We start from the raw sequence: 24,118 nt of genomic DNA on the forward strand, positions 1-24,118 counted from the left end.
TATAATATAATTTAACTGCTAATAATTTCACCGTATTCTATCATACCAGCAGCATCTGTTCACATATAAATAATGACTATCTTCAGAAGCTCTTAAGTATTTAAAGTTTCAGTAGATTACACATGCTCTCCCTGCACGTCATAAGATGTGAACAGGCAAACTTTACTCCAGCAGATTGAATTATTACCAAGTGCTAAATCAGTGGCGAAGAAATCAAAACTTTTTAAAGGTTTTACATCAAGTAATACTGTCAGTCTGAAATGTTACGCTACCTACCAAACGAAGATTACGATACAAAAATTTCTTTTAATTTTTTGTTTTTTGTATATTCATGGTCACAGATAAAGAAATTATAGAAAGTTCAAAAAATGGTCAGATAGGTTTTTTTTTTTTAGTAGTATTGCTACCTTAAGTTTATTATAGGAATTCTAAAAAAAAAAACACAAAAAAAAACATTTATTCCTTACATAACAAGCCTTTATTGCCAAAAAGTGATCTTTTTAAAAAACAATAATTAAATAATTTTTTAAATATAAACAAAAATTTTCACTTCAATTTTAAACTTATATTCTATCACTTGCTTATTATGGCAGATATTCATATTTACTTTTGATTGTTTTATGCCAATAACCTAAAAGAATAAATTCGTATCTCATCTGTGTGAGAAAACTCAATAGATATTGATTTATAAATGTAATAACTTGCTGTTAAAAATATAAACACCTGTCATTTTGTAAAATTATTAGTATTTTGTTTATTAATTGGAAAGATTAATCATGAAGGCAAAGAAGAAAATAGAAAATAATGAGAGCAGACAGCTCTATGACACTGTAGAGTATAAGCAGCTTCAGTAATAGAAATCACATTGTGATTGTGGTGCTAAGAATGAACACCTACAATGGTCGACTCTGATTTTTGGCATTGTAATCAGCTAAACACAATAGGATGGACTGGACAGTCTGGCAAAGAGAATGTCCCAAATGTTGATTTCCCACTTGCCTGTACAAATAGGAAATTCATACTAAGCAAAACAAAACATGATTTCCAAAGAAATTTCCTCGTGTGGCTAATCTGGACCCCAAAGAAGTGGGTCATGTTAGAGTCGTCAGCAATAGAATGCTCTCTGGTTCCAGTTGCCTCGCTAACAAAAGATGCCATTCTAAACTTTGGGGACTTGGGTTGTTTGCTTTTTCATAATTTGAATAAAATATTCATAGTCATATATGATACATATTTCAGTACTTTTACCTAGCTGTGTAGAACCAGGTGCTCAGTCTGTTATTTTTGTGGCTGGTCATTAAGCAAGATATTTAATTTACATAAACTTGAATTCCAGTACAGGTAATATATGTTTATGAGGCATTTGGAGATTGTTATGAAATTTTCTTTGGTAGTCTGTTTTTCTATGAAAAATTCAAAATGAAGGTAAAGATGGTATTTACAATAAAATGGTACTTAGGACCTTATTTCTTTGAAGACATAAATCAACTATGGAAAACTACTCTTAGTTAAATAATATTAATTGGCAGGGTAGTACTAGGATTCTCAGGCTTAGATTGTTACAAATGTAAAAATATAGTTCATTCAGAGACTTCCAATTTATTTTCTCTGCGTTTATTTTCTGAAAGCTATTATTCATATAGAATTTTATGGAAAATTTGTCAGTATATTTCAGTAGGGGAAAGAACATAAATAATCACACACGAAAGGTCTCTATAGAACAGGTGTAAATCTGGCTTCCATTATACGTTTCCCCCAATATACATTCTTTTGGTCTGAACATGGTCATATAGCCCCCTAACTGCCAAGGAGTCTTAGAAACATTGTCTAATTATGTACTACTTACTCTCTGATGACAGTAACTTTATAGTATCATTTTCAAATTTGAAACAACATTGAATAAATAATGATGACATTGTTATCTTTAGAAAGATTCTGTTATGGTATACAAAGCCCTTTAACATGTATACTGCCATTTGCGACAACATGGATGGATCTTGAGATTATTATGCTAAGCAAAATAAGTCAGACAGAAAAAGTCAAGAACCATATGACTTCACTGATATGTGGGATATAAAACTGAAAGCAACAAAGGAACAAGACAAACTGAAAAACAAAAACTCACAGTTTAGTGGTTACCAGAGGATAAGGAGAAGGGTGGTAGAAGAGGGTGAAGGGGGTCAAATACATGGTGATGGAAGAACTGACTCTGGGTGGTGAGCACACAACGTGAAATATAGATGATGTACTATAGAAATGTACACTTGAAACCTATATAATTCTAACAATTGTCACCCCAATAAATTTAATTTAAAAAAGAAAAAATATAGATGTATACATTTACAAATGTAACCTACATTCAGTTTTACTTTTCCTTGTCTAATTAACCATACAAAAGAAAAAAAAGAATCAGGGTTTAGTGAAAAAAAAAAAAAATATGGGACTTTGAAGTCAGCACACATTTGAATCCTGACTTCATCATTCACTGGCTGCGTGACTTTTAAGTTATTTAACCTTTCTGAGCCTCACATTTTTTCTTTTATAAAATAGAGATGAGTGTCGTCATAACGTTTTGAGGATCAAAACTGGGTAGCATAATATCTGGTATATAACATAAGGACTCAGTGGTAGCTTTCTTAATATTTTTTGAATGTTTTAAATTTAAAATATATAATCTCTCTTTTACAGGAACACCAGATGCATTTTCCCAATTGCTCACCTGCCCATATTGTGATAGAGGCTATAAACGCTTTACCTCTCTGAAAGAACACATTAAATATCGCCATGAAAAGAACGAAGATAACTTTAGTTGCTCCCTGTGCAGTTACACCTTTGCATACAGAACCCAACTTGAACGTCACATGACATCACATAAATCAGGAAGAGATCAAGTAAGTGTGAAATGACTGAGAGTTCACTAGCTTACCAAATTTTGAGAATTCACCCCTCCATAGAAGGCGGCAAGGGTTTTAAAATACCGAAAAATTAAAAAGATATAATAGACAGTATCTTGTCTGCAGCCTTATAAAAATGACAGTGATTATTTATTTGAATTATCTGGTCGTTTCTGAGTTAAAAAGCACATATGAACATGATATTAGAGGTAACTAAGTGTTTTTCTTTTTCAGATAAGATCTCTTTCATCTCAATTGAATTATTTTGTTTATACTATAACAAATAACAAATATTTCCTTAAGTTTAGAACTAGATTTCAAAATGCATTCTACTAAAATGTTCAGTGTGGGAAAATAAATATTGGTTACATAAATCACATGACTTACTACTGACTAAAAGAAAAGAAAATAATATTAAAGTTTCATTTTCTGTGACCCAATGACTATTCTCAGTATAAGCTATGGTGTTTTCTTTACTATAGTAACAGAAGTTGCCTCCTCTAAGAATCTGAAGTTTCAATTCCAAGCCATTTTTATCCTGAATACTCCGTTTTCATATAGTGTAGTCTACTTCTATGTCACTTTGCCTTAATTTCTAGAAATAGAAACCAAGACAACTCTAAGTGTAAGTTACATGTAAGCTTTTGGCTCTGTACTTAAGGATTAAAGTCAAAGAATCTTGCCAGTTATTCTTCTTTTATAAGGTCCTGATAACTATCAGCTATAAACTTTAAAGTCAGACTGCACACACTTGAATCCTGATTTCATCATTCACTGGCTGTGTGACTTTTAAGTTATTTAACCTTTCTGAGCCTCACATTTCTTCTTTTATAAAATAGAGATGAGTATCATTGTAATGTTTTGAGAATCAAATATAAACTGGATAGCATAATATCTGGCACATAGCATAGGAATTCAGTGAATGAATACTTAATTCTAACTTTAAAATCACATAAATATTCAACTGCATGGGATATGTTAAGGGACATGTTGTGCTTGGGTCACACGTCCAGTTTCTTGTATCAAAGGATTGTGACTATCTATATACCTAAATCTCTAAGAAGTTTGCCCTATGTATGTCCCTAATATCCCATAGAGAACAAGTCAGACCTTTTGCTAAGATGATGACTAAACCAAAAAATCAAACAAAAGATTGTAACAGAAAAAGAACAATTGAGCATTGTCAATCTGTCATCTCAGGATTTGGCAACAACATACACAAAATAAGATTGGGGAGGGGGAAGCATGCTGGCAATCAGGGACTGTAGGGCCAAGATTTCCTTAGATAGGTTAATGGTTAAGTCTGTGAAGGGGCACCAAAAGGAGGAGGACCTGATACAGAGAAGGAACTACTGAAGACAAACGCCATCTATTTACCATCTGCCCCTATTATTACTCTTATTAGGGACAATACAGAAGAGTGCTCTTTCCACCTTAGAGTCCTAACGTAACCACAGTATAGACAGGACTTGGGGAAAGAGCCTATTCAGGTGACATTTGGGGAGCAGACCCATCCTGTAAATGCTATCCCCATATCTTCTCTGTACCAAGGGCCCTAGTCAAAGGAAAGGATCTCCAAAGGACAGTTCGAACTGATGGGAAAGCAGGAGATGCCATTAGAAAAGCAAATTGTAAGCGCATCTTAATGAGCATGAAACCCTTTTGATGATTTTTCTGATGGGTATAGGTTTTATATATAAAATGTATGATCAGACTAAGGTCAGAAAGAAGTTGTGATAAATGTGGGAACCAATAAAGTGAGGAAATATAATTGAGAGGTTTTGGAAACAATTTAAGTTATGAGGCAGTGAACTAAAGAGTAGAATGTCTAGTTTGATGGCCTTTGAAAATCATGCCATGACTTAAAGGTAAGCATCTCCATGTCTTGTTCATTTATTCATTCAACAAATGCTTGAGTTTCTGTTACATGTCAGGCCCTGTTCTAGGTGTTGAAGGCACAATAGTGAAAAAGATGAGCCAAGTCCCTGACAGTAGGGTATGTGATAGTCGGTGATATAAAACAGATTTAAAATATGAAAACAGGTAATATAAAGAAAAATAAAGCAGAATAAGAAGATAGAAAATGACGAAAGCTGCTGTATGTTTACAGGATAAGGAGATCTTTCTGAGAATGGTCATCTGAACTAACACCTGAATGAGAGGAAGGAGCCAGTCGTGGAATGATTGGGGGAGGGCATTCCACTCAAAGGGCACAAAGGGAAACATGAAAAGGCCCTGAGGCAGAAACCTGTCGGTCATCACCACAGAACAGCCAAGAGACCAGTGTGAATAAAGGGGAGACAGATGAGGCCAGGGAGGTATGGGGGCTAGATGATGTAGCCCCTTATCTAGGCCATGATAAAGACTTGATTTTATTACAAAGTGTGATTTTATTCCCTTTATTCCAAAAAGGATATTGAATTTTATCTCAATTTTTTTTATTTTTAAGGGAACACTGGCTGTTGGGTGGAAAATAGTTCGAGAGAGACGAAAATGGAAGCAGGGAGACTGTTTAGAAGCTATTGCTATAATCCAGGCCATAAGGGTTGGTGGCTTTAAACTCAGTGGTAGTGACAGACATGACATAATGAGGAATGTTGGATTCAGAATATATTCAGATGGCTTGCTGATGAATTTGTTAAGGAAATAAGAGAAAAAGGAATCAAGGCTTACTCCAAAGTTCAAGGCCTAAGCAATAATCAAGTAAATGAAGGTGTTATTCACAAAGACTGGAAACACTAGAGGAGGAACTGATTTTCAGGAGAGAAATGAAGAGTTCAGTGTAAACCTGGATTGTAAAGGAAGCAATTCTCAATGGGAGTCTGGAGTTGAGGGGAGAGGCCTAGAGATATAAATTTGGGTTTTTCACCATATATTCATCATTTAAATCCATGGGTTTGGATATTTCCTTCCTAAATGAAAGACAAAAGAAGGGAGATTCCAGTTAGGGTGAGCGTGAGGCAAGTAGTACTTGCGTTGAAAAACGGGTAGAATCTTTCATAATTAAGAGTAAACTCATAATTAAGAGTAAACATAGCCAAGAAATAAGGAATAGTATAAACCAAAGCAAGGAGAGAGAAGAGCAATATATGTGCAAAAAAAGACTCACTAAGTGACTAAATCATAGACTTCTAGAGAACTGGTGAAGAATAAGCCTGCAAACTCAGGGGCTATGAACTTGGAATCTGTAGACTCAGACTCTGTATTCAGGGGTTAATGGGAATCCTTTGGAGGTTTATGAGCAGAGTTCAACACAATTCAATTCAAGCAGTGCTTTTTTAAGATTAAGGGTGCAGGATATATTTGAAATATATAAAAGTGGAGATTTGATAAGCCGGACGGAAGGCTATTATATAATTCATATTTGGCTGAAAAAATGGAAGTATTTTTTTAAATCATCAGATTAAAGTACATTTTGGAAATATCAAACATATGAGACAGGATAAAACACTGGAAAAAGCCTGGCCTTTTCCTCTATTCAGGAGACCTCGTTCTTCTATTGAGTAACTGTTTTAGACAGGTTACTGAATTTTCTTGACCTTGGTTCCTTTATCTATAAATTAGAGTGCAGACGAGATAATCTCTAGTTCTTAGTATATATTATCTTATTTTTGCTAAATACTATACTGCTTAATAAAGTATGACTCTGATACTTTAAATTAGAAATTTGAGATTATTCTCTATGTTAAAATTTTCTTCCCAGTATCATCCTCCTTTTTGGTAATATTTCAAGTGTTAGGTTTTTGTGACTGCTATAATTTGAGGCCTTTAAGAAACAAAATAATCACCAAAGCATTACTTTTAGCAGATTGGATGTTCTTTATGTCTAAAACATGTTTTGCTGTGTAAGTAAAATACCAATTCTTTCTTACAGAGACATGTGACGCAGTCTGGGGGTAATCGTAAATTCAAGTGCACTGAATGTGGAAAAGCTTTCAAATATAAACACCATCTAAAAGAGCACTTAAGAATCCACAGTGGTAAATATTTGTTATCTTTCTACACCTTGAATAGCTTAGCATATGTGGTAATGAATATTGTAAGGTGATGTACACACATAAGAAATGCTTTGGTTTTTCTTTTAGGATAAAGACTAATCTGGAGAAATATTCTGCTTATAAATGGTATTTTGTTGCAGTTTAAATCCTTAACTAAAGTATAGCAAATTAATATAATATGACATACTCCAAGTTACCTTATCAGAATATAGCATGTTTTACAAGAAGTACAACTAAAACCACTTCAGCTTTCTGATGAATATTAATTTCATTGCCTCTTTTGCACAGTTAACAAGGTAATGACAAAGGGTATAGAGGTACAATTTGCATGAGGAAATAAAGAGATGAAGACGCTGTTTAGGTGAGAGAAGTAGAAATGAAACGCCAGATAGGAAATGGTGAGGAGTGACGTGGAGTTAGCAAGAGAGGGCAGCATGAAGGGAAAGAGAGCTGCGGCATTAATGAGAATTTAAAAGAAATATGTGCCCCCCGCATCATTTTACCTTTCTATTCCATGTCATTTTCTAAATCATTATTTACAAAATGAATATTTTTATATGGTAAAAATATTATGTCTCTTTTAGAAATGTATAAATAAACATAGTTATATCTGCTATGTTTCTTCAGAGGCTCTGCTCGAATAAAAGCTACTAAAAAAACTTAATAGTACCCCACATTGCATGATTGAATCTGTTTGTATCCTGAGTAATTTTCATATGCTATTTTTATGTTTAAATAATTTTAATGAAAACAAAACTATTAGCTAATGAATGGGATATTATGGTATCTGTATATTGCTTATTTTACAAACATCATCCTACAAAACGAGTACATTTGGTTGTCTTTGTGAGGAGTGATTCGTGGTATCTGTATTTTATTTTGGAACTGCAAAGGTTCTGGAAGTTTTACTGTATTGCTCATTGAGAGTTAAAGTTAAAATTACCAGTTAAAAATGCTCAAACCAAGATTCTTACAAAAACGTTTATTCATTTTCACACTTTAATGTTTCTGGAAAGTAGAGGTTGTCTTTTGCAGCCTGCCACAGGATCCTATTTCTTAGCTTCTGTTTTCATCAATAATGCATTTTTAATAATCTCCCTTCTTACCAGAGATGATTTGAAGTTGTTGATAGAGTTATAGCTAATTCAGGAGAGCTTTTTAAAATGTTGACGTGGTGTAGAGGAAGGAAAATAAAGTTTAGAGTAAGATTCATGTACAAAATGAATGTCATATAGAGTAAGATTCATGTACAAAATGAAGGTCAGCTAGTAAGTAGGGAGCTAATTGTCTGTAGTACCTACAGAAAAATTTTAGCAGTTTGGATGATCAGATCTTTATATAAGCTAACAGTATACTGTTGCTTCTTAAAAAGCTACTGTAAATTAGGCCATGTCATGGAACAAAAAACTGCACTGTCCGTTCATTATGTATTTATATCTGTCTTATTCTTAAAAGTATTTAATGAGGCTTCTGTGCCTTTAATACAAGAAATTTTAATCTAAACATATGTAAAGAAAATAAAATTAAAACTAAGTAAAACAGGTATGAAGCAAATGTGAAAAAAATGAATACTATGAAATCCCTTTCACATGCTGGAAGTGGACCACAAATCAGATTGTAAGGTTTAGGAAGTAAGAAAACTGCAATCAGTAACCAAGACCAGAGAGTCTGTGAATAAAAGGATCTCTTGCTAGAAAAACCACACTTCTTCCTGATACAAAGGCCATAGAGAAGCTTGTTCCCTGAAGCAACATAAAGAAGAAAGAGCAAAATACACTCTAAATCACCCTCAGAAATAACCTTAAAATAATACGGCAGAGAATTTAATAGGGTTTTCTTTTTTAAATAAGATTGTTCAACAGAGTCTAGTGATATTTCACCAAAGTTCAATTCAGAAAAAGCATTTCTCCAGGATGGCTATTTGAACAATTCAAGTCTACAGTTCTTTGATGGTCTGTTTTATTGCAAGGGAAGATTTGGAGCAGGGGTACTGAGTATCATCCCAGGACTGATACCAATCTGCAAGCTAGTTGTCACTGGTACTTTAAATATAGAAATTGAGAGTAAGCATTTAGGAAACTGTTATGCCAAGACAATGCTATAACAATTTCATTCTATTTTATACAATATTGGTCCACAGTAGATTGGAAATTTAAAACAAAAAATAAAAATAGGAGATCCATCATGACAGCGTAAATAAACACTGTACTTATCTACTCTCATGAACACTTGAAAATTACAACTAAATTATAGAACAGTCAACCTGGAGAACCATCTGAAGTCTAGCTGAACACAAGTCCTACAACTAAGGATATAAAGAAGAAGCCATATCAAGACTGGTAAGAAGGGTGGAGGTGTGGACAGGCCAGCCCCAAACCTTCTTGTGACGGTTGAAAATCAGGAGGGATATCTTGGCCATGAAGGTTCGCCCCAGAAGGACCCCAGCCCCACACCGGGCTCCCCAGCCTGGAGTACTGATACCAGGAAAAGGAGCACCCACAGCATCAGGCTGTGAAAAATAGTGGGGATTCCAACTGTCTGAGCAAGACAGAAAGATGCAGGAAACCGAGACGTCCTCTTATAGGACTCCCATACAGACTTATTCACAAATACTCATCCTGGGCTCCTAGAAGGACAGTGACTTGGTGGGTGTCAGAGACATATGGGGAGAGTCTGAGTTATGTGGCTTCAGGGTGAGGATTGGGGGGACAGTAGCTATTTTCCCTGTGTGTGTGTTTGAGGGGGGAGTCCTTCTCCTATGCAGCCAGCATGTGGGCACCATCTTTCCTGTGTTCAGCCCTCCCCCACACAGCCAAACCTGAATCTCAAATGGTCTGGTGATCCTCTTGCTCCACCCTGGTGACTACCTGGGGCCCCACCCCACCCAATTCACACAACTCCCAAGGCACTTTCTCAGCATCCAGCCCTGCCCACATTGCACTCTTTCTTGGACAACTGTAAGGTCCAGGGCCCCAGGCAGATGGCAACTGGCCTCAATGTGCTCTGAAACTTTTGCTTAGTAACACCAGGCTCAGCACTGGCACCAAACCAGATCTACATTAACCTGGTGAACACAATTCATCTCACTGTGGTGACTCTCTGAGACCCTGCCTCACCCAACTCACATACTGCATGAGGCTGAACCTTACAGGAGCTGGCAGGTGGCAGCAGGCCTCACAGTGTCCTGGCATTTTGCAGAGCTATCCCAAACCCAGTACTAGTGGTAGCTGTCCTCAGTTCACAGAGTGGCCTCTCCCACATACCTACAGGTTTAGCACGGGCATATCTCTTTGTAGCTTCTACCAGGTAGTCCCCAGCCAGTCACAGACAGTGGGTGTCCTGAGCCTGCATTGAAGCCCCTCCCAAGAAACTCCAAAACCAACATACTTGGAGGTTGGCTTCAGATCACAGCAGAGCACTGCCCAATTAGCCCCATAAGTGGTATACACAAAGGGCAGTCTCAACAGGCACCATAGCCTGCTGGGGCGAATTCCACTCAGTGTGGTAAGAACTCTGCACAGCAGCCTGTAAGTTGTGGATGGACATGGCCAAACCCCACAGCCAGTCAGCCTAAGGGTCAGTCCCACCCAGTGATGTGCCAATGGCAATCAAGGCTCAACTATAACAGGAGGGCACAGACAATCCACACAAGGTATATTCCTTGAGCTGCCGTTACAGGTGACCAGGGAGACTGTGCCAGGACCCTACAGGGCAGCTACTGCATAAGGCCACCCAGCCAAGACTGGGAGATGTAGCAGATTAACCTAATACATAGAGACAAACACAGAGAGGCAGCCAAAATTAGTAAACAAAGAAATACATCCCCAATGAAAGAACTGGAGAAAACTCCAGAAAAAGAACTAAATGAAATGGAAGTAAACAACCTGCCAGATACAGAGTGCAAAACAATGGTTGTAAGAATTCTCAACGAATTTAGTGAGAACTTCAACAGTGACAGCAAGAATAAAAAAAGACATAGAAACCATAAAAAAGAACCAATCAGGGGCAGCCAGATGGCTCAATTGGTTAGAGCATGAGCTCTGAACAACAGAGTTGCCGGTTCGATTCCCACATGGGCCAGTGAGTTGCACCCTCCACAACTAGATTGAAGACAAGGAGCTGCCACTGAGCTTCCGGAGGGGCAGCCGGATGGTTCATTTGGTTAGAGCCTGAGCTCTCAACAACAAGGTTGCCGGTTCAATTCCCTCATAGGATGGTGGGCTGTGCCCCCTGCAACAAAAGATTGAAAATGGCAACTGGACTTGGAGCTGAGCTGCGCCCTCCACAACTAGATTGAAGGACAATGACTTGGAGCTAATGGGCCCTGGAGAAACACACTGTTCCCCAATATTCTGCAATAAAATTTATTTTTTTAAAAAAATTCTGTTTAAAAGAAAAAAAAACAAGTGAAGAATACAGTAAGTGAAATGAAGCATGCACTGGAAGGAATCACCAGCAGACTAGGGGAAAAGAGGGCTGAATCAGCGATTTGGAAGACAAGGAAGAATCCAAAAATAATGGGGATAGTTTAAGAGGCCTCTGGAAAAACATCAAGCATAACATTCACATCATAGGGGTACCAGAAGGAGAAGAGAGAAAGCAAGGAACTGAGAACCTATTTAAAGATATAATGACTGGACATTTTCCTAACGTGGCAAAGGAAATAGACATACAAGCCCAGAAAGCAGAGTCTCAAACAAAATGAACCCATACAGGCCCACCCCAAGACACATAATAATTAAAATGGAAAAGGTTAAAGACAGAGGATCCTAAAATCAGCAAGAGAAAGGCAACTCATTACTTAAAAGGGAGCACCCATAAAATTGGCAGCTGATTTCTCAACAGAAACTTCGCAGGCCAGAAGGGATTGGCATGAAATATTCAAAGTGATGAAAAGCAAGGACCTATACAACCAAGAGTACTCTACCCAGCAAGGCTATCATTTAAAATAAAAAAACAGAGCTTCCCAGATAAGAAAAAGCTAAAGGAGTTCATCATTACCAAACCAGTATTACAAGGAATGTTAGAGGGGTATCTTTAAGATGGGGGCGGGAGGGGGGGGAATAAAAAATATGAATAATGAAATGGCAATAACTACATATTATCAACAATTACTTTCAATGTGAATGGATTAAATGCTCCAATCAAAAGACATAGGGAGCTGAATGGATAAGAAACAAAACCGTTACATATGCTGCCTTAAAGAGACTCCAGATTGAAAGACACACACAGACTGAAAGTAAAGGGATGGAAAAAGATATTTCATGAAAATGGAAACAAACAACACTCTGGAATAGCAATACTTATACCAGACAAAATAGACTTTAAAACAAAGGCTATAAAGAGACATAGATGGACCCAGTAATCCCACTTCTGGGTATTTATCTGAAGAAACTCAAAATGCTACTTTGAGGGGACGTGAACATCTATATGTTTATTGTAGTATTGTTTACAATGGCCAAGATGTAGAGGCCACCTGTGTGTCCATCGATGGAAGACTGGATAAAGAGGAGGTGGTTCATATATACAATGGAATATTGCTTGGCCATGGATGGGAATGGGTTCTTGGCATCTGCGGCAGCATGGATGAACCTGAAGGGTATTGTGCTAAGTGGAGTGTGTCAAGACAGAGGAAGACAGATGCAATGCTATTTTACTTATATGTGGTATCTAAAGAATAAAATAAAACAGAAACAAACTCCTAGATACAGAGAACATTTTGATGGTTGCCAGATGGGAGGGGTGTTGGGAAGATAGGTAAAAGAGGGAGATTATGAAATACAAATTGGTTGTTACACAGTAATCATGGGGATGTAGGATATAGCATAAGGAATATAGTCGGTAGTATTGTAATAACTATTAATATGTATGGTGTCAGATACCTACTAGATTTATCAGGGTGATAGATGTTAGAGGGTTTGGGGGACAGGGCGAAAAAATGATTAAGAAGTAGTAATTCATAGTTCCAGAATAGTCATGGGGAAGTAAAGTAAAGCATAGAGAATATAGTCAATGATATGGTAATAACTATGTATAGTGCCAAGTGGGTGCTAGACCAGTCAGAGGGATCACTTCTTAAATTATATAAATGTCTAACCACTATGCTGTACACCTGAAAGTAATATAAAATAATGTTGAATGTCAACTGTAATTGAAAAAATTTAAAAGGTGGAGGGGAAAGGTGAAGGGGAATAAGAGGTTCAGATTTCCAGGTAGCAAACAAATAAGTCACGGAGATGTAATATACAGCATAAGGTATATACTCAGTAATATTGTGATAGCACAGTACCATGTCAGATGGTTGCTGGACTTATGGTGATCACGTCTTTAGGTATGTAAATGTTGAACAACTATGGTGTACACTAATATAATATTGTATGTTAGCTATATTTTTAATAAACATCTTTTAAAAAATAAAATAAAAATAAAAAACTACAGATAGTGTTGAAAGCACTGTGTAGAGTATCTAATAATGGATGACTGTATATCTTTAAGGAAACCTCTAATTTTTTTTTCTCAGCTGAGTTTTAAAAGGTACTAAAAGGTGTTAAGGATCAGGGTCCTCAGTTATACTCTCTAAAATTACCTGGATTGTTGCTGTCTTCTGATAGCCATAAAATAAGCCCTCTGCAGAGTCATCTGTGTCACCCATCATTTGAACTCTGCATGTGGAAGTGCAGCTATGATCAGGGGGCCACCACACCTCCCCTCGGAGGTGAGATAAAAGAGAACCTGTGTATTCTATGGCCTCATACTAATTTTAGCCTGAAAAATTTTTACATCAGATGCAACCAAACACCCACCTCGGCCATTTAAAAAAAAAAATCTCAGTATTCATAATCATATAACTTTGAACGACTTCCTCATGTAACCTCCAAGGTTTAGTAGTTGCAAACACTACCCTAAACAGATAAATTAGGTGGTGTACTTTAGCTATAAATCATAAAGCTATGAAGTTAGAAAGTAGGGGTTTTCTAACAAATATAGTGGCTTCAGCTTTAGAATAATTGATCTACAGACTTGCTTTCTAACAATAAAATATCAGGGTAATTCCCAAAATAATAATGATAACTAGCATTTGTTAGACACTTAACTACCATGTTTCACCGAAAATAAGACCTAGTCAGACAATCAGCTCTAAAGCGTCTTTTGGAGCAAAAATTAATATAAGACCCGGCCTTACATTATATTATATAAGACCCAGTATTACAGTAAAATATAACTGGGTATTATATTATATTATTATATAATATAATATTATTATTATATTATAATATAATATAATATAATATAGTAATATTATTATATTATATTATGTAAGACCCCGTCTTATATTATAGTAAAATAAGACCAGGTCTTATATTAATTTTTGCTCCAAAAGATGCATTAGGGCTGATTGTCCAGCTAGGTCTTATTTTTAGGGAAACACGGTATGTACAGCCACATTCTAGTTATTTGTATGCATTAACTCATACGGTCATCACAATAACCCTAAGAAGTAGGTGCTACTATTTCCTTGTTTTTTAATGATGAGAATAAAATGGAGGCTCAGAGAGCCTAATAACCTTGGCCAAAGTCGCTCAGGTAAAGCATGGCAAAGCTGGGGCTCTGACGTCGGCATCCTGACTCCAGAGCCATTTCCTTATCTATTGTGCTCCTCTGCCTCCCTGTTTGTAAATATAAGAATAATTATATTATAGATGCTTATTTTCCTAGTGAGCAAGAGAGCCAAGAGAACAAGTTTGTAGCACATCTAAAAATGTTATCAAATAATTGAAAATGGTAAAATAGGGATATGCTACAGCATATCCCTTGTTTTACCCCTTCTGGAAATTTTTATCAGATGCATTTTAAGTATTGAATCACATTTCAGTGGATCCCACTGGAAAGATATTGATAAACAGAATTTCCAGAGGTGAGTTAACAAGCGGGTAAGGGTTCTGAAAGCCGTGTCCCATGATGAGTGTTTGAAGAACCTGGGTATGTTTAACCTGCACAAGGGAGGTTTCAGGACGCACAGGTAGCTCTCCATCAGCTTGAAAGTCTTGCTTGTAGAAGAAAACTCGGGCTTGTTCTGGGTCACATCAGAAGGGGAAACTAGGACAGGAAAGTAGGCATTACACCAAGTTGACTGAACCTGTATTCAGTAGAAATGCTTTTTAAAAGAATCACTGACATTTACTGAGAGAACGCTGAGAGTTTTGCTATATTATCTCATATAACTGCTACAACAAGTCAGTGAGGGTGTATCTACATTTATTTACATACCAAAACACTGAGGCTTGAAAAGGTTAAGAAAGTAGTATGTGACAGAGCCAGGATCTGAAGCCAAATCCATGGTCCTCAGCAGAACCAAACTAGGCCATCTTCATAGAGCTGCCCAGGGGCAATAACCTCCTCTTGATAGAGGAGTTTCCGCAGAGACAAGCCAATGTCAAGGAGATCAAATGAACTTTTCAGTGAGAAGGAGGCTGTTCTAGCGGGATTCTTAGATCCCTTCCAATTCTAATAGTTGGTTCTTCAAATTATCAAATTTCTGAGAAAATATAACTCACTTTTTCTAAACTTTACAACATTGACATTGCATTACTAGGAGAGCTTGCATTGACTTTCACAGTGTTTTCAATTTAATTCATTTTAATTCTTAAAAAGGAAGGGGGAGTGAAAGAGCTTTATTTTGATATTGAGTAAATAAATAAGCAGCACTACATTTCATAATTTTACAGTTAGCCATTCATTAATCTAAAAAAAGGGTTTAATATGCATCTTTTTGACGTGCATTGTAATAGGTATAAGGGATAAATGGCACTCAAGACCCAGAGCTTCCTCCTTATTGAAACTGATAGTCTGTAACCATTGACTTAAAAATTAATGAACTGTAACTATAAAACTAACGTGAAAATTATTAGAGTTGTATGAAAATACTTCATTTAGCTCGGTGCTCCTCAAAATTTTCTACCAAAGTAACCCTGACAGCCAAGAAGAACAAATGCCTGTACCCTGGAAGGTGGAAGGAAGCCACTTGAAGGAGGCCTCTACCGTGTTTCCCTGAAAATAAGACCGGGTCTTATATTAATTTTTGCTCCAAAAGATGCATTAGGGCTTATGTTCAGGGGATGTCATCCTGAAAAATCATGCTAGGGCTTATTTTCCGGTTAGGTCTTATTTTCGGGGAAACACGGTACAAGCAAGAAGCGTCTTTGACGTTGTGGTTGTTTCCTAACAATTGACAAAAATGTTGCATTTGTGCAACATTGCATAATCTGTGTTTTAATATAAAAACAGTGTTTTAAATTACCAAAACCACTCTCACTAAAATTGACACTCCAAGATGCTTTCTCTGCATACCCACTAGAACATTGTCTTACATCTATCTCCGGGAGTACATACATCACAATTTAATAAGCCAAGGCTTATAGCAGTACCTTATATTTAAAGTTTTGTTCCCAATGTAAAGACCTTTTCAAGGAAACCTTATAGATATGGGAAAGAGATATTTATATGATTCATACAATCAGGAATACTCATACTTGTTAAGTCTTATGGGAGATTTTACTTACGTTTTCCTCTAATATTAGTTTCTCCTGCAAATAGTTAGGTAGAGGGAAACATAGAAAATTATATATGTTGGCAAAACAGGATAAGAAAAAAAATTACTTGAAAGAGTAGAATGTTATAGATTTGGAGTATTTGAGACTGATTTGAAGTTTTAAAGGTTAGCAGAAATATTACACACATATGCTGAGAAGATTCCCTATTGGTTAGCACATGTAGTTCAGACTAATGTTTTACTACTGTTTATAACATTTATGTAGGTTTTGAACTTAAAGTGGTGATTCTAAATAAAATTGTATCATAAGCAGATGAGTATGTGGTAACCCTTTTTCAAATTGTTATTGCTTGTTTTGGGGAAATGTGGATACACAAAAATTGATAATTTGTTTGTTTGTTTGTTTGTTTGTTTAGGAGAGAAGCCATATGAATGCCCAAACTGCAAGAAACGTTTTTCCCATTCTGGTTCCTATAGCTCACACATAAGCAGTAAGAAATGTATCAGCTTGATGCCTGTGAATGGGCGACCAAGAACAGGACTCAAGACGTCTCAGTGTTCCTCACCGTCTCTTTCAGCATCGCCAGGCAGTCCCACACGACCACAAATACGGCAAAAGATAGAGAATAAACCCCTTCAAGAACAACTTTCTGTAAACCAAATTAAAACTGAACCTGTGGATTATGAATTCAAACCCATAGTGGTTGCTTCAGGAATCAACTGTTCAACCCCTTTACAAAATGGGGTTTTTAGTGGTGGTGGCCCATTGCAGGCAACCAGTTCTCCTCAGGGCGTGGTGCAAGCTGTTGTTCTGCCAACAGTTGGTTTGGTGTCTCCCATAAGTATCAATTTAAGTGATATTCAGAATGTACTTAAAGTGGCAGTAGATGGTAATGTAATAAGACAAGTTTTGGAGAATAATCAAGCCAATCTTGCATCCAAAGAACAAGAAACAATCAGTGCTTCATCCATACAACAAGGTGGCCATTCTGTTATTTCAGCCATCAGTCTTCCTTTGGTTGATCAAGATGGAACAACCAAAATTATCATTAACTACAGTCTTGAGCAGCCTAGCCAACTACAAGTTGTTCCTCAAAATTTAAAAAAAGAAAATCCAGTCCCTACAAACAGTTGCAAAAGTGAAAAGTTACCCGAAGATCTTACTGTTAAATCTGAGAAGGACAAAAGCTTCGAAGGAGGAGTGAACGATAGCACTTGCCTTCTGTGTGATGACTGTCCAGGAGATATTAATGCACTTCCAGAATTAAAGCACTATGACCTAAAGCAGCCTGCTCAGCTCCCTCCACTTGCTGCACCAGAAGCTGAGAAGCCGGAGTCCTCTGCCTCATCGGGGTCTGGAGATGGCAGTTTGTCTCCCAGTCAGCCACCTCTAAAGAACCTCTTGTCTCTTCTAAAAGCATATTATGCTTTGAATGCACAACCAAGTGCAGAAGAGCTCTCAAAAATTGCTGATTCAGTAAACCTACCATTAGAGGTAGTAAAAAAGTGGTTTGAAAAGATGCAAGCTGGGCAGATTTCAGTGCAGTCTTCTGAACCATCTTCTCCTGAACCAGGCAAAGTAAATACCCCTGCGAAGAAGGATGATCAGCCTCAATCTGCAAATGCAAATGAATCCCAGGACAGCACAATAAATTTACAAAGTCCTCTGAAGATAACTAGCTCTCCAGTGTTACCAGTGGGATCCACCATCAATGGTTCCAGAAGTACTACGTCCTCCCCGTCCCCTCTGAACCTTTCCTCATCCAGAAATCCACAGGGTTATGTGTACACAGCAGAAGGTGCACAGGAAGAACCACAAGTAGAACCTCTTGATCTTTCACTACCAAAGCAACAGGGAGAATTATTGGAAAGGTCAACGATCACTAGTGTTTACCAGAACAGTGTTTATTCTGTCCAGGAAGAACCCTTGAACTTGTCTTGCGCAAAAAAGGAGCCACAGAAGGACAGTTGTGTTACAGACTCAGAACCAGTTGTAAATGTAATCCCACCAAGTGCCAACCCCATAAATATTGCTATACCTACCGTCACTGCCCAGTTACCCACAATCGTGGCCATTGCTGACCAGAACAGTGTTCCATGCTTGCGAGCACTAGCTGCCAATAAGCAGACTATTCTGATTCCCCAGGTGGCTTACACGTACTCGACTACAGTCAGCCCTGCAGTCCAGGAACCACCCTTGAAAGTGATCCAGCCAAATGGAAATCAGGTAAAAATAAAAAATAAAAATAAAAAACAAAAAAAACTCGCATCCTGAACCTGTTTGGTAAAATGCTAGTTTAACTTATTTCAGTGAATTTTTCTAATAAAAATCAGTCACTATAGAGCCAAACAGGTTGTTACCAACTGTCATTTTTGAAAGGAAATTGATGAGTATTTGCTTCAACTTTTGTGGCATCCAAGGTACATTTATCAATTAAAGTTGAAAGTGTTACTCTACTGTGAAAAAGGGTAAGTCTCAGCTAAAGACTGAACTATTTGAAGCTAGAGATGGAAAAGAAAAATTCGAATACTTACTGATTGGATTTCTGTTTCTATACTTATATTCCCAAGATTCATAATTGTTTCTGCCTTGTTTATGTTCATTAATAAATGAATATATGTTCCTTTTCACAGACATTGCGCACCAGGCAAACTTAGCTATCACTTTTTATGTGTTAACACCTCTGTTTATAAAAGGCTTTAATTAAGCAAACAAAAATTAAGAATACCAAGAACTCATTTAGTGAATTTACTGATCCATGTTCCGTCATAATATATACAGAGGGTGACAAAAAAATATGTATACACATTTTAAGAAACAATTAAAATTATAATAATATATACCAATAACAAAAGATGAATACAAGTCATGTGCATACATTTTTTTGGCACCCCGGTATGGGAAAATATTGTGAATCAATATGTGCATTTTCTATAACTTTACCCCCAAATTCATGATAGTTCTAGATAGAGACATTTTGTGCGACTATTGTATATTTCATTGTCCAGGCTTTTTCAGTGACACTAACCTTGATGTCTCTCCATTTTTCCCATCAATTTCTGGTTGAATGAAATGAATAATAGAGACAAATCTGATCTTTTATTGAAACAGTCTATAAGTAGATGCAGCTAAGTAATTAAAATGTCCTCTTCAAATGTTTTTCTGCTTTTCCCCCCTTAAATAGTGCTACGAATTGAGTTTCTTACAATTGTGATAACTCTTGAAACAAATTTTCACATGACCGGTGAATTCACCTAAATTTTTAGTGAATAGAACACTCTGCGCAGCTCTGAATAGTAAAGGGGGAGCCACTAACATTTCATTTAATTCTATGACTATATCAAATAGCAATGAAAGTAGAGCCAACTTACTTAGCACCCACTGACAGCTCACAAATGACCCAGACAAATGGCTACACTTCTCCCATCTTACAAAGCCATAAGAAATGGTATGGAAAACCTTTGAACTTTTAGAAAACGTGTGAGTCTAGAGGCAATAGAATGGAAGTCTTTACAACAGACACAAGGATCCAAGAAGACCCAGTGTCACCACAGGCTTCCTGCAGGATTATCCTACCTACATGAGGGCCTCCTGCCCAAAATTATCTTCCTAAAACTGCCTGAAATGTTTTTATTCCATTGAAATTTTAAAGATTCACTTTGAATAACAAGTATTCTTGTTTAAAAATATAGACTCTCCTGCATTGTTTTTCCATCTTGCTCCTTTGAAAAATGATAGAGCAAACCTCTCTCTTTTGAAGACTGGAGGTTAGTTCATAAAACTCTGAAGCTCTGGAAAATACAATTTAAAAACCACCTTTAAAAAATTGAATCTTAATTTCTGCTTTATGAAACCCAGAAAGAAAAAATGAAGGTAAAGGATGCAGTTAGAAATTAGTGATTATTTAGGAAGTTCATAGTTAAAACTTTCTGCAAATTACTCAATAAAGTAATGATTCACAGGGAAATAAGTAGATTTTGTTACTATACATTTTGTTACTACACATTTTTTCTTTTTTGTGTCCTTTCTTTTTAGTACCATCTGACCATATATTTTTGTGATAGTTGTGACTCAGTTGCCCCCAACCTCATTTTTGTCTCTATCAGCCCCCACCTTTCCTCTAACCCCACCATTGGAGCCTAGATGCAGTGATAAGCAGTATACTTGCTTTGGTCAAGTTGTTGAAAGTATAAATCAATGTACTCATTTAATCCATACCGTTATTTGTCTCTTGTTTATCTTTATATTTAAATTGAATTTTCTCACTCTTTTTTTTTCCCTTTAGGATGAAAGGCAAGACACTAGCTCAGAAGGCGTATCAAATGTAGAGGATCAGAATGATTCTGATTCTACACCACCCAAAAAGAAAATGCGGAAGACAGAAAATGGAATGTATGCTTGTGATTTGTGTGACAAGATATTTCAAAAGAGTAGCTCATTATTGAGACATAAATATGAACACACAGGTATGTTGATGAACCTGACAGTTTTTGATACATCAGTCTTTAACCCTGTCCACAATCTGAAATGCCCCCAAAAGCCTTATGAGGATTTTATTTGCTTAAACCACCATTTTATTTCATTGCTGTGTTTTTTTGTTTGTTTGTTTGTTGTTTCTGCAGGTAAAAGACCTCACGAGTGTGGAATCTGTAAAAAGGCATTTAAACACAAACATCATTTGATTGAACACATGCGATTGCATTCTGGAGAAAAGCCCTATCAGTGTGACAAATGTGGAAAGCGTTTCTCACACTCGGGGTCTTACTCTCAGCACATGAATCACCGCTACTCCTATTGCAAGAGGGAAGCAGAGGAACGTGATAGCATGGAGCAGGAAGAGGCAGGGCCCGAAGTCCTAACGAATGAGCATGTTGGCGCAAGGGCATCTCCCTCGCAGGTCGACTCAGATGAGAGAGAGAGTTTGACGAGGGAAGAGGATGAAGACAGTGAAAAAGAAGAAGAGGAGGACGAGGATAAAGAGATGGAAGAACTGCAGGAAGAAAAAGAATGTGAAAAACCACAAGTGGATGAAGAAGAGGAAGAGGAGGAGGAGGAGGAAGAGGAGGAGGAGGAGGAAGAGATAGAGGAGGAGGAGGTAGAAGAGGCTGAGAATGAGGGAGAAGGGGCAAAATCGGAAGGTGCCGTGAAGGCTGATGGAGCTGTAAATCCAGCAAGCAGCTTAGAACAAAAAGTAAGCGAGAATAGTGAGCAAGTGTCTGAAGAAAAAACAAATGAAGCCTAATCGTTTTTCTAGAAAGAAAATAAATTCTAATTGGTAATGAAGTTTGTTCTATATTATACATGCTTTTCATGGAAACACAGTAACCTGTATACTGTGATTTCTGTTCACTACTGTGTAAAGTAAAAATTTTAAAAACTACAAAATACAAAAAAAAAAAAGAAAAAAACCACACAAAAAAAATCCAGGTGTGCCTGAACCTCAGACCTAGTAATTTTTCATGCATTTTTCAAAGTTAGGAACAAGTTTGTAACATGAAGCAGATTAGAAAACTTTAAATGACTCAGAAAGCAAAGATTTAACAGGTTAAAGGAAACTGATTAATTAGATAAATATCTGGCATTGTTTCATTTTATCAGTATTAATTATCACTCTTATGTTGGTTTATTCTTGAGCTGTACAATTGGGAGAAATTTTATAATTTTTTATTGGTAAACATATGCTAAATCCGCTTCAGTATTTTATTATGTTTTTCAAAATGTGAGAACTTCTGCACTACAAAATTCCCTTCACAGAGAAGTATAATGCAGTTCCAAACCGTGCTAACTACCTTTTATAAATTCAATCTAGAAGGTAGTAATTTCTAATATTTAGATGTCAGAGTAGAGTGTATTCTCTTTTAAAGTGTATCGTTAGCCTTAAGAAAGCCGCCGATAGAAGAACTGAAGTTTCTTACTCATGTGGTTTAAAATGGAGTTCAGAAGATTGTCATTGAGTTCTGATCGCAGGGACTAACAGTGTTAATACTGGTAAGGGCAGCAGAGGTGTCAGAATCAGTGTTTATAATTGTGTTTGAGGATGTGGTAACAAAGATGAAGGATATGATATGAAGCTTTGTATCTCCTTTGGCCTTAAGCAAGACCTGTGTGCTGTAAGTGCCATTTATCAGTATTTTCAAGGCTCTAACCCGCCTTCGTTTGATGTGTGGCCTACAATAACTAGCATTTGTTGATTTGTTTGTTGTATCAAAATTCCAAAATAAAACTTAAAACCACTGACTCTGTCAGAGAAACCGAAACACTGGGACATTTCATCCTTTAATTCCTCAGTATTCATTTTGTGTTAATTGACTTTCAGAATTTCTCTACAGAAATGAAAGGGAAATTTTCTAATCTGCTTTATCCATGTACTTGCATTTCTCACATGGACATGCCATTGTTATTTGGCTCATAACTGTTTCCAAATGTTAGTTATTATGGACCCAGTTTATTAACAACATTAGCTGATTTTTACCTATCAGTATTATTTTATTTCTTTTAGTTTATAGATCTGTGCAACATTTTTGTACTGTATGTCTTCAAACCTGGCAGTATTAATACCCTTCTTACTGACATATGTACTTTTAGTTTTAGAAAACTTTTATATTTATGTGTCTTATTTTTATATTTCTTTATTTATTACACAGTGTAGTGTATAATACTGTAGTTTGTATTAATACAATAATATATTTTAGTATGAAAATTTGGAAAGTTGATAAGATTTAAAGTAGAGATGCAATTGGTTCTCTTGCATTGAGATTTGATTTAACAGTGTTATGTTAACATTTATACTTGCCTTGGGACTGTAGAACAGAATTTAAATGGGAATGTATTAGTTTTACAACTACAATCAAGTCATTTTACCTTTACCCAGTTTTTAATATAAAACTCTTCAATTTTGAAATTCACTGTGTGACTAATAGCATGATGCTCTGCAGTTTTATTAAGAGATTAGCCTAACCATAAAACTCTCATTTCCTTAGCAAGCCAAATTAGGATAACCTTATATAAACAGTGTTGGGAACAATGTTTAACATTTTGTGCCAATTTGTTCCTGTATACATGTATGTAAGTTACAAATCTGACTCTTCATTTTTAAGTTCCTTGTTACACCATGATCATTTTCTAGTTTTTTACCAGACTCCCCCATCTCACAATAAAATGCATCAACAAGCCTGACCTGCTGTCATTCTTTCAATCCTTATCAGGATTTTCTTTGGAAAACTCTGTGAAATGGGATACTAAACTGTCATCCTGCACTTGATTTATCTCGCGCTGAGTTTGGGTAACAAACTAAATGTGTTAGATACTCATCACTAAATTATGGATTTTCTTGGGGTTAACTGTTTCTGGGAAGGTCAGAGTTGACAACTAAAGGCCTCCTCAGGGTTGTTCCCTCTTCCTGAATCCCTTAACACCTCACTCTTGATCCCACGACTTCTCATCCTTCATGTCACTTCAGGGCAGCCTGGGTTTAGGCTGCCTTTCCTCTGTACTCCCACAGCTCCTGGACCTTTCTTATCCCAGCTCGTAGGCAGTTCTTCACGTTCCTTCCCCACTAGGAACAGGGACCACGTCTGCCATCGTCACTCTCATCCCCAGTACCTAGCAGCCTGCCTCGCACTAGTAGTAGGTGCAACAGATTTTGTGGAATGAAAATATAATTTGCATGTTAACA

The 24,118-nt window shown here is 36.6% G+C and overlaps 1 protein-coding gene across 13 annotated transcripts in view; it reads left to right on the plus strand.

The window, feature by feature from the left end:
* The window catches only part of ZEB1 (zinc finger E-box binding homeobox 1), a 201,222-nt gene extending 177,603 nt beyond the window's left edge, over window positions 1-23,619 (plus strand). For all 13 annotated transcript variants that reach the window (XM_074324711.2, XM_074324715.2, XM_074324712.2 and 10 more), the window contains 5 exons: window positions 2,689-2,891; window positions 6,769-6,874; window positions 16,859-18,669; window positions 20,729-20,909; window positions 21,066-23,619. In XM_074324711.2, coding sequence (XP_074180812.1) covers window positions 2,689-2,891; window positions 6,769-6,874; window positions 16,859-18,669; window positions 20,729-20,909; window positions 21,066-21,685 — 2,921 coding nt within the window. In that variant the 3' untranslated portion in view covers window positions 21,686-23,619. The remainder of the gene's footprint in view (window positions 1-2,688; window positions 2,892-6,768; window positions 6,875-16,858; window positions 18,670-20,728; window positions 20,910-21,065) is intronic.
* The last annotated feature ends 499 nt before the right edge of the window (window positions 23,620-24,118 follow it).

Source organism: Rhinolophus sinicus, chromosome 1 (genome assembly GCF_057876585.1).
Source record: "Rhinolophus sinicus isolate RSI-liver-muscle chromosome 1, RSI-T2T, whole genome shotgun sequence".
NCBI lineage: Eukaryota > Metazoa > Chordata > Mammalia > Chiroptera > Rhinolophidae > Rhinolophus > Rhinolophus sinicus.